Here is an 11,173-nt window from a genome sequence, read left to right on the forward strand (position 1 = left end):
AAACTGGATTTCCGTTGCCTCTTTGATTATAAAGGAGTTGGATGTGCTATCTAAACATCGTGAATGTATCGAAACGTACGGTAGCCAACTAAATCCACACAATCCATATTAGAAAACCGTGCCTCAAAACGAGCTGAACTTTGTGGCGTCACATTATCATTTTTGTAAGAAATAGTAGGCTAACAAAGTGTTTTTTTTAACAAAGTGGTTGAGCGGTTGTTATTGTTTATTACCGGAGAGTTTTCCCTACCTGTCTGCTGCCTGCTCTGTGTCTGTGGTATCTCATGTTTCACTCTTGAAAGGTTAGCCAATCAGAACAGAGGGGTCGTTAATATTAATGAGACTTAAAGACACAGCAACAGAAACAGCCTGTTCTTGGTAAGGCTCAGAGAGATGCTGGAAAATGAATGTGTAAAAATGGATTGAGTGTTTTTGGTACATGACACCAGAGAAACAGCTTTGAATGGACTTCAAGACATAAAATAAAACACTGGAAAGTGTAGAATATGGGGCCTTTAACTACTCCCCCGAAACACAGGGAGGAGCCTGTCAGGCCAACATCCCTAGGTAACACTTGGCCACTGTTTAAACTCCTCCCAGACAATATAAAATCTAAAAAAAAATCAGGTTGCCACCTGTCTGTCTTCCTAAGCAGCGTTGGGTATAGTGCTATGTAGTGCTGGCTGTACAGGTTTTCATTCCAACTGACTACACCAGGGGATTTCACTGATTAGTTCCTCCTCTCAAGGTGTGTTAAGTGAAACTTGGTTGGAATGAAAACCTGCAAACTCTCTTGTCCTCCATGGAAACCTCAAGATGGCAACTGTGCGCTCAGTCATTGTTGCCTTCCTTCTCTTTACTGTTACTTTACGATCAACCAATACTATACTAGCTTCCTCTGAATGACTCGGAGGAGTAATTTTAAGTTTAAACTGATATTGTAAATTGTATTGTAGCCTAGCAACAAGCCATGTTTGTTGCTGCACTGACGCATTTCTGTGCTTTTTTACTGTCAGTTCAGAGAGACTTAAGTTCCCATATTTCCTACTCAGAATTACCACGTGATTGACTCAAACGTTTCTCATTCGGAAGCTAGTACTTACAGTAAAGGGCATGGGCGCAGTCGTGTTTCGGGGGAGGAGCAATATGGCGCCGCCCTTAGACAGCGCTGAGGGCTTAAAAACCCTTTGGGCAAACTGAAAGGGTACTGTCTGTTTTACTGTTGCGTAGTCAGGTTGGTTTCCCTTTGTTGCTATTTGTCTAATTTTTTATATCTAGGTGAAATATCCCAGTCTTCCTAGAGGACTGTTCCTAACAATGTCAAGTTGCCCAACTGTCCACTTAACGTTACCACGGTGCGACGGAGGCACACGGAAATTTCGCTTTATTTACTTGGTAAATCTAACCTCGTTCAGGCTAACAGAATGTCCCAACAAGGTGAGTGTTAAGTGCCACTTCAAACCCAAAGATAATTGTTTTTCCTAGTCAACGAAGGTTCGTTGGATCTAATCTTATCCGCATGGCCCCATAACCCTTGCTGTCCGCTAGAGGGAGCTATTGACCATCATCATCATTACACACCCCTACCCAGGCAGGACCAAACACCCATTCATAATTTGTCAGTTATACACAACCTCTTATTATTGTATTTGAAAATGAAGCCAAATACTAAAGAATAACATTTTGACCAACGATAACAGAAATGCTGTGAAAACAATAAATTGTGTCGTTTTTTATGACTTTATACCACCTCCGACATATGTCATGATGTAGCCTACCTACTTCCTCAAATGTGTAACATTGTCCCCCAAATATATTATGATATTGCCAACACATTCTACAGATAATCTAGTGGATGAGCAAGGGATTGTGCATTTAACATAAAATCTGCAGATGTATTTCAAGGTAGGACCTCGAGGAGGAAGTGGCATCATATTTATCATCTCTAGTCTGTTTCTATTTCAGGGTCCAGTTGTTCCTCTCTATTTAGGAGCTGATCTCTTCTCTAATACTGACATTCGTACAGAGAACCACCCCAGATACCATGCCAAGTTTGCCAAGAAAGGATTGGCCACAAAAATACAGTTTTCCTCAGGTAGTAGAACCATAAATACACTAGTATGTCTTAACAAAGCTGCACATACACAGACAACAAAGTGTTTACAGTTTTGTTTTCCCCACCGGTTTGTTACAGCATTCAGGTTCCATGGGTTGAAGGTACCTACTGCAAGTAACAGCCTCTGGTTCTACAGCATCCAGGGACTGTTTCGAGTTGCCTTTGAAATGTACAGTAAACAAGAACAGCTTGCCGTGCTGGAGAACTTTCAGGTACAACTCACACTATGTAGCCTATGTTTCTGCATGCAGCTTTTGGTTAAATCAATCCCAAGATGTTTGATGTGCGGTTGTGTATTCCCTCTCTAGGGCGTTTGGAAATCCCAGATAAATGACAGCCCTCTGAAAATGAGCTACAACCTCAGTGTGCAGCTTGACTCTGCAGCATCCAGTAGCATCACTGAGATGTCTGATAAAGAGTTAAAGGTTACACTGATGTCACACCCACAGCACTGCCAAGTTCCTGGGGAATTGGTGGATGTAAGTGGGATTGACACCGGTCCCTGTGGTGACACCTCTGCAGATCACGATTACTGTTCTTTCCCCAAGGAGAGCTTGCCAACAGAGCCTGTCCAACTAATTTTATCCACCCTGAGACAGAAACTGCACAGCTTGGAGGAAAAACTCTCCTCTGAGAGTCAAGGCTGCACAGACCAGCTGGAGACCGCCTTGCTGCTTCTGGAGAACACTGATCGGTGTGTGAACGGGAATCTGGAGGAAAAGGATGTGGCAGAAACTGTGCTGGCGCTGCTGGAGGCCAAGAATTGGGGTTCGGTGTATTCAAGCCCCCTGCTGAACTCTGTAGGATGTTGGCTCGGCCGGCAGTTTCACGCAGCCAACAGTAGCATCAGCCAGAAGGTGGAGGGCTTTAAAGTTCAGCATATTGAGCGAATCAGCGACCTGCCGCCTGCGGAGGAACTGGCCACAGAGCTGTTTCCGGAAGCCATGCAGACTCTGCTGCTGCACTGGATGGGCCTGAGCGACGCGTCCAGCCTGGAGAAGAGGCGCAGCGAGTATCCCATCCTGCTGCTCATCCTCGAGTTCGCAAACCACAACCTCATCACCGGCGTGGCTCATGTGCTGTACTCAAGTCTTATATGCAAATAGGAGTGGGTTTTTCATATATGAGTGTGTGTGTGTGTGTGTATGTGTGTGTGTGTATGTATGTATGTATATATATATATATATATTTTTTATGTATTAATGAGGTTGTGCTTTCTTCCTTTGGATAATAACATGTTTTGTGATGCACACTTCTTTCTCAATTCATGCAGTTATTGTTACTTTAGTTAAAAAAATAATTGAGACATAAGAAAAACCTTATTCAACACAAACTAATTTATTTAAAGAACATTTGAAAATTTTGATTATTCCTTCCACAAGTCCATCTTTATCCTTGGCGACTCTGAAGACAACTTATCAGTATTACAATCCACCGTTTTAATGTTTTTCCATTCAAACTGAGGGATTCTAACAATGCTACATTGACTTCAGATGAAGCTGTAAAGCCTCTTGGTAAATGAATGTAAACAATTATTCACTTGACCTACATCATGTTCCATTTCAAACAATCACATAATATATTTTAGTTAAAAAAAGGAAAGAAAAAAAACCTATCACATTTTTCAAACAAATATCGAATTTTAACCAGCATCAACCAGTCATTAAACTGCATCATTTTGTAAAGATGTACAGATTAATAAACACTGAGACAAACTCAGCCTCGAGCTATTTACATTATAATGTTCCAAGATGTGAGATCTTTGTTTCTAAATAAATTACAGATCCAAAGCAACATCCATGCAAGCTTGAGGGCTAGCGGTGAGCTGGTAGACCTACATGATTAGTTGAGAGAGGCCAAGACAGCACAAGGTTTGGCACTAGATGGTGTCCATTCCGCGTGAGAATGAGGACGAGAAGCCGAGGCCCATTCCCCTCTGGGTGTGTGTCTGGGACCTGGCCATCTCATACTGAACATCGAGGTTCCTAAACATCTCCTCTTGCTGTTGAAGAGTCTTCAAACCTTCATCATTGAGTGGTTTAGCAGCTTCAGTGTCATCATCTGCCTGTGAAGACAGAAAACTTCATAAACCTGGGAAAGTTCCAGGTTGGAAAATTCAAACGTATTTCAACTAAATAGTCAACAAAATTGTCAAACATACTGAAGTAAGTAAAATGACTCAGTTATACTTACTTTAATACCCATTAGTTTGCGAAATTTAACGTTTTGGTCCTTGTTTCCAAAGTTTAGCTTCTCCCACAACTCCGCTGTCTGGGACTTGTCCTTAAAAAATATAAAAGATGAATGAGCACTTTGTAAGAATGGAAGAAGCACATATATATGGAAACATCCTGTTCTGATGTCAATATTTTTTAAAAACCTGTTCCGACACAGGAAGAATTGAGCATGCATAGAATTGTGTGATAAATGAGGACCAAATGATTAAAATCTTACCCCTTCCTTCTTTCCCTGCCATAGCATCTTCCTCTTTTTCTCCTGCTCTGCAAACTTCATGGGGTTTACAGCGGAGGGGTTGTAGTAGCTGGGCACCGCGATACCAGTCTCTGCCAAGGTTTTGGCTTGAAGGGCTGCCATTTGTGCTGCCATGGCTATCTGGGGGGTGACCTGCGTCCCAGAGGCCAGCAGGGCCGCCACGTTGAGGACAGGGTTGGTGGCGGCAGCTGCTGCAGCAGCAGCAGCAGCAACTGTATCGCACAGCAGAGGAGTAGCCACTGTAAAGAAAATACAGAGACCAGCACAGATGACAGTGAGTGGTTACATCTTGACTGAAATGATGAAGTCTTTACAAAACTGGGCACAACTGATAATAATAGTCCTTCTCACCTGCAGCTATCTCCTGCTGCTGCTGCTGCTGTTTCTCCAACATCTCCTTTTCCTTCTGCTCCTGCAGTTTCTTGGCTCTCTCCAATCTGGAAAGAAACAGAACGAGGGGCTCATCTTAGTCATTCAACTTTGGAAGTACAGTGTGCTCACTGCAGTATACCTAAAAGAGATAAATGGGGATTAGAGCTTGAGTCTCATTTCCTATAGAGGTGAGCGACCAGGACACTCTGCCGATGTGTGGACGGTCAACAAGCTTGCCGGCCGAGAACTGTTGGCCATGGCATAACTTTTCATGGTCATCAGCCATCAAGCCAATCAGATTTGCATGCTTCCTTGTTTCCCTACTAATATGATTTCATTTTATCAACAACAGCTCTGCCTGGCAAGTGCAAAATGGGCAAGAAGTTGATTACAACCATTCAAAGCTTTCCAGTTCTCTACACTTTTATTAGAATGACATCAGGAATAAACGTCTCAAAAACAATGCTTGGAGAACGGTGATCGTTGGGGTCAATGTTTAATGTCAATTAATGCTACCTAATTAGCACTTGCCAGCTAGCTATGTTAACTTGTTAAAATGATATAATGTTATGAATGGCAATACCAGAGAGCAAAAATGCGTAATTTGCCTGTTTAAAACGTAGCTGTACTAGGACACTAGATAGAACCAATCAGAGCCTCTCACACCGCCCACAGTTGGTCAGAATAGAGCGACCCATCAACCAGGCAGCAGTGTGAACGCCCTGTGCGTCACTGCCGTACCTTCTGGCCAGGGCCTCTTGTGCATCCATAGCTGTGTTTCTGCCCCGGAAGGCGGGTGGACTAACGGACCTGCTTCGACTCTTTCTGCGCACTTTCTCACTCCTCTTCTTTCGCTCCCTAGAGAAACACCCCAAAACAACTTAATAGACATATTGCGGCTGACTGAATGGCATGCATGCAGGACAAGTGAAGAGAAAACAATTTAGACCCACAAGACATGGAGGAATGTTAATCAAGCCCACCTGCTTTTACTGCGGCTTCTGCTACGGTGCCGATGTTTGGTCCTTGAACCTGAGCGAGACTTTGCCTTCCTCTTCCTGTCACGGCTGCGTGATCGTGATCGCCGTTTGTCCCTACTTTTGCTGTGATGCCGCCTGAAAGCCAGGAAATCCATAACATAAATCAGGGAATTTGGTAACATGAATCAAAGTGCCACCACAGTTAAGCCCTGTTAAAATGATCAGAACAGATGGCCTTTATCAACGATGTTAAGTGGTATGTGAGAGAGACTACTACCACTAATAATGATAACATTTATATTTGTGTAGCACTTCTCTTAACTATGCTACTTTAAATGTAACTGCAGACTCCATTAGCCTATAGCGTCAACAAGGTCAAATCTGCAAAAGTCAGAAACTATGACTTTTCTTTTGTGTCTTAAAAGAAGTTACAGGGCCTGCTACACTGATTGCCTTAGGCAGGTTAATTAGCAGACTCACCTCTCTCGTGAGTGTGACCTGGAGTGGCTCCGCGCCCTGGAGGGCTTCCTGTCTTTGCGTCGGGATCGCTCCTCTCCATTCTCTGCTGAAAGCCGCTCCTTGCCCCTCTCGCTCTGCTCATACTGCTCGTCCAGTTTTTTGTGAGATTTTGACGGCTTCTCAGAGTCCCTCTTTCGTGCCTGTTTTAAGAAGAAGTTGTCTCTTTCAGGAAAATAGTGCAACAAAAAGAGTTAGTACCATGGCTTTCAGCAGAAGATACGTAATAAATTTGATAAGCTGAAAAAAAAAACAACTTGTCATTTAAGATCCATTTCCATAACATGTACAGAAAGACATTTTCAGAACATGTAAGTTGGCATTTCTGTGTTCGGCCTGCTACGACTGCACTAACTGCAGTATTAATACGGGAATTAAATGGAGCCAGCCAATTATCAATTCATTTTGTCACTGATTGATGTTAAAAGGCAGAAGTATCATAGAATTATCCTACTGAATGTATAAAAGAAATACTTACTTCAAACACTTCAAAAATAATTCTAGTAATGTTTTAAAAAGGGCCACTTAAAAGTGTCACATCTCTTGCAGTCTACCTGAATGATTTTGGTCACAGAGCTACATAAAACAAGAGCTGCCTTAATACAAGCCATTCCAAGCATTTTCATTACTCAAGTAATACTTAAACATGTCTTAAGACAACCCATTTGACAATTCAATCATTCTGAAAATAGCAGGTCAAAGTCTTCTTTAAAATCCCCCACTGTAGCGGCCCTTTGAAAACGTGCATGCAAACTTCCAAGATTTAATTCTCAGGCGTAAAAGTGTAAAAGCGAAAGGTGTAAATAGGGATGGGCATCCAACTTAATTTTAACTGATTAATTACTTAATCAAATCAAATAATCAAATTAAGAAGTCCATTTTTAGAAAGTCTACATCATACAACACACACTTATAAAACGAAAATGAAATGCACTAATTTACTGCCTAAAACACAATGAAAAAGGCCTATAATTTCAGTGCTTTTTTTTTGTTGCTAATTCTACCTGCCACTTATTAAGTTCAGCCTCTCTGTATAACAGAGTTGCACCATGTTTTTCTCATGAGAGCATTTAGTTTGCAACTGCTATTCATTACTATGACCTGGCACGACACAGAAAAGGGGGTCACACCTCTTAAATATGGACAAATTATTTAGCCTTGCGCCAAATATAGTGAGGTAGCAAAAAAAGATCAGAATTAGGGACAAATGTAACAGGTGTAATTACTCAAAGAAAACAAAACATTAAAAAAAATCAAAAAAATCCATGAGATTCAAGCTGAGCTAAATGTCTGTTTGGGTTAAATGAAAGATTTATTATGCCCATCCCTAGCTGTAAAAGATGCAAGAGTTAATTCCAATTTGTCTACTTAATTGTGTAAGGCAAATAGGAGTTTGAATGGCAGATAGTTACCTGTCCCAGTAGTAGGCATATTATTTTGCTATGTCAGCAGGGTCTTCTGTTCAGTCTCTTCGTGCATTAGCACGCTGAGTATGATTTATTGTAGAAATGTTATCATGTGATCTACACACAGGATTTAACAAAAAAATAAAGAAAAAAAAAATCTACTCTTCACCATATAATATGGTTACAATTAGTGACAGATATCCAAGGATGAAAGGTTCCTTTGAGACATGTCAACATAGGGAGGACAAAAAAAGGGCCCTTTCCATGTGAGTAAGCCCATGACCATCTGGGAACCTACAGTTTTTAGCTTTGATTTAGATTACACATTTGACCTGATTAAACATACTTACCCCAGCCTAAAACTAACTATAGGCATTCAAAATGACAGCAAATGTGCTTTAGATCAAGAGAAATGAAATCGTTAATTACCTCTTTGCTCCTGCTGCGACTTCGCCTGTGCTTCCTGTCACCTGTAAAACACCAGATTTGCAGTATGGCTTACAGAAAACAGCAGAAAAGATTTTTAAAAGCACAAACTAGAAGGCACTCGGTAAAGCAAGGGCCAATCTGTCCACCAAATTTCAGCCAAATCTGTTTTGTAACTTTTTGAGGTTTCTTTCTAACAAACAGACAGGGATGAAAACATTAACTCCTTCCAACTTCATTGGTAGAGGTAAAAATGTATTCCTAAGATCAGGGAAAGTGATCACACCTGCCTTTCCTTTGACAAATAAACAAATGTAAACAAATAAACTGTCAGAATGAATGGGTGACTGTCTGTACTCTTCCCTTACATTCAACTGATAAAAAACTAGGGCTGAAAGATGTATCGTATTTTTATCATTAGCGCGATTTGAATTTCTGCAATAAACACATCGCAAAGGTCTGCAATAACTGGAAGAGAGCGTAATACTGTTGCTGTAACTTAATAAAGTGACAACAACTACATCTAATTTAATTAAATTTAATTTAATATTACTTGCTGTTACAGCAACAGTATTACGCAGTACGACTGAACGGCAGTCGGCTGGCAGCGTTTTGACCGGAACAATTGGCAAAGCAAAGCATTATGGGAAGGGCTAAAATCCTTCTTACAGCTTTTTTGATTTTAGAGACAAGGAGAAGATGGTGGGTTGGATGACAAAGCATCTTTTGTGCTTTAGGTTTTGGACTTAAGAAAAGAATAAAGTTTGCACTAATGCTGGAAATTTAGTTCATTACACAGCAAACAGTATTCATTGTTGGGGTCCATACTTTCAGCACATGCAATCAGAGACACATTGAAATAGTATGCCTTAATCTCTGTATTTATCGCATTTCATATCGCCATCGCAACATCCAACAAGTTTATCGCACATCGCATATTTTCTCCATATCGTGCAGCCCTATAAAAAACACAAGCAAATCTCACTCCACTGCCATAGTTCTTCCCGAATTTTCTGTATGTGTGAATACTGATGCTGAACACTAACGTTTTCGGTCCCTGGAGCGCGACCTCGACCGTGAGTGGTGGTGTTTGGAGCTTCTGGGAGATTTGGATGACTCCATGCTGTGTTTTTTTCTGTGATGAGCCGGGGAGCCTGTTCTGAAGTCAACGGAGTCGTCGTCGCTTGCCTGAAACAAATGGACACGAGACAACACATCAGCAAGTCAGTGTTGTTCAGTACAGTAGTAGTGTCCTACTTGTATACATTCCAAAAGGCACACAAGTGTTACATTTACTGCACTATTTCTGTTCTTGATATTAGCCCATAAGAAAAACTTAGATTAAAACTGGCACTTATGATGTTGTTGGCTTAAGTACCAACACATAAGGAATTTATAACATTATAGTGTATCTTGTAGCAGAGTATAATATAGTACATGCAGCAGTAAAATACACTACCTGTCTAAAACACAGTGGTTGACAGAAATTTTTGGTTTACAAAAAATAGTTTGTCAGGGGTGGATTTCTTTTATGAAAATAGTGTGAAAATATTGTGGAATATTGCGCTCAAAAATGTAAAATGTGTAAACAGTTTGACTAAGTTTTCCTTTACAGTTCTTTGAGCTTGCAGTTATTTTGGATAGTATGTTTCTATGGACAGTTCTTCAACGCTGTGAAAACATCGCACAAACATCCATGCTGAACAGCAATTAACTGTGGATTAAGCAACAGTCTTTAGTAACGGGCCTTAATGAAAACCTTGCCTTAAGGTCTGTAGCCACTAAGCGGCAGTGATAATAACAGTTAAAATGCATGCATTATTGCAGGCCTGTTTTTGTATCTTGACTCAATCACTCATCTCATTGTAAGTGGCCACACAAACGCTGCAAATTGTCACAAAATGCAACCTTTGTGGATCTGCATAGTGTCAAATAAATACTGATTTGATCGTGTTACTGTCCTGGGTGGAAATGGGAGTTTTTAAAATACAAAATAATTATCATCGAAAATACAGCGATATGAAATGTATGCCAAATATTTCCCATTTCTAATTCTTGTGCCGGTTCAATCAACTGAGTCCAGTAGAGACTGTTGTGATAATGCAACAACACAAAATGTGCGTTACATTGCCTCAACAGTCTGCAGAGACTACTAAAATTATTGTTCCTGCCTGGGCTAGTGGCTGCTATCCGTACAAACTTTCCAAACTTGATAATCCGTGTTGTCCTGTAATCACAACACTTACAATTAGCGACTTATCACAGAGATTATCTTAATATGATCTGCTGCTGACATCAATATGTGGCCATCGTTGAGTAATTAATTCGTAATACGCCATCCGGTGGATAAAAGTCGGTGTAATGGTCATGCTTTGTCGGTGTAAATGTATCACCAGATACGGAACCACTGGTCAAACTAATAAACGAAGAAGCTAGTTAGCCAAATCATCCTCTGCTCCATCATCCCTGGTTAGCCATGTTAGCATTAGCTAGGCCGCTAAGCTAACGTTAACCTTTTACTCGCACTTAAGACGAGTATATAGACGCCATCTTTGTGAAAATAGACATTTGAATAGAATCATGAACTTACATTAACGCTATTTAGATGATGTTATGTTCGTGTACATTTCGATTCTTTTCTCTGTAACGTTACTTACCGACATAATCTGGATGCAGACGCGATGCAAAACGGCTGCTTTTGTTTGTTGGGCAAACGTACACGGAAAGGTAGCTAGCTAGCCGCTGTGTCTTGGTCTTGGTTGCCAGATCTTACCCCTAGCATCCCCTACATTCAGGAAAACTCCAAATAGAGTTGTTTAACAGTACAGCACAACACATTTAAATCTGAGCCAATTCAATTCCAA

General features: G+C 40.8%; 2 protein-coding genes across 3 annotated transcripts; one reads left to right on the plus strand and one right to left on the minus strand.

Annotated features, from left to right (window-relative positions):
- The first annotated feature begins 1,244 nt into the window (after positions 1–1,244).
- On the plus strand, positions 1,245–3,242 carry LOC139928068 (uncharacterized). Its single transcript, XM_071920424.2, has 4 exons — positions 1,245–1,437; positions 1,966–2,095; positions 2,195–2,328; positions 2,425–3,242. Exons 1-4 carry the CDS (start codon positions 1,318–1,320, stop codon positions 3,220–3,222), a joined length of 1,182 nt encoding a protein of 393 aa, XP_071776525.1. The 5' UTR covers positions 1,245–1,317; the 3' UTR covers positions 3,223–3,242.
- A 181-nt stretch (positions 3,243–3,423) lies between these two features.
- rsrc2 (arginine/serine-rich coiled-coil 2) lies at positions 3,424–11,078 on the minus strand. Of its 2 annotated transcripts, XM_071920365.2 has the most exons (10): positions 10,967–11,078; positions 9,356–9,497; positions 8,313–8,353; positions 6,442–6,620; positions 5,965–6,096; positions 5,723–5,839; positions 4,961–5,046; positions 4,571–4,848; positions 4,310–4,399; positions 3,425–4,181 (listed from the first exon to the last, which is right to left on the minus strand). In XM_071920365.2, exons 1-10 carry the CDS (start codon positions 10,970–10,972, stop codon positions 3,996–3,998), a joined length of 1,257 nt encoding a protein of 418 aa, XP_071776466.1. In that variant the 5' UTR covers positions 10,973–11,078; the 3' UTR covers positions 3,425–3,995. The 2 variants fall into 2 exon arrangements, with proteins under 2 accessions (XP_071776467.1, XP_071776466.1); XM_071920366.2 differs by lacking the exon at positions 5,723–5,839 and having other exon boundaries at positions 3,424–4,181.
- Positions 11,079–11,173: the final 95 nt, after the last annotated feature.

Source organism: Centroberyx gerrardi, chromosome 8 (genome assembly GCF_048128805.1).
Source record: "Centroberyx gerrardi isolate f3 chromosome 8, fCenGer3.hap1.cur.20231027, whole genome shotgun sequence".
In the NCBI taxonomy this organism is placed as follows: Eukaryota; Metazoa; Chordata; class Actinopteri; order Beryciformes; family Berycidae; genus Centroberyx; species Centroberyx gerrardi.

Excerpts from the sequence above, each read along its gene's own strand:
- rsrc2 (XM_071920365.2), bottom strand. Across the intron at positions 6,097-6,441 it reads AGGTCACACTCACGAGAGAG|GCGGCATCACAGCAAAAGTA; the intron begins GTGAGTCTGCTA and ends CCTGGCTTTCAG. Across the intron at positions 4,182-4,309 it reads GCAAACTAATGGGTATTAAA|GCAGATGATGACACTGAAGC; the intron begins GTAAGTATAACT and ends CTGTCTTCACAG.
- LOC139928068 (XM_071920424.2), top strand. The coding sequence starts at position 1,318 with ATGTCAAGTTGCCCAACTGTCCACTTAACGTTACCACGGTGCGACGGA. Across the intron at positions 1,438-1,965 it reads TAACAGAATGTCCCAACAAG|GGTCCAGTTGTTCCTCTCTA; the intron begins GTGAGTGTTAAG and ends TTTCTATTTCAG. Across the intron at positions 2,096-2,194 it reads AAAAATACAGTTTTCCTCAG|CATTCAGGTTCCATGGGTTG; the intron begins GTAGTAGAACCA and ends GGTTTGTTACAG.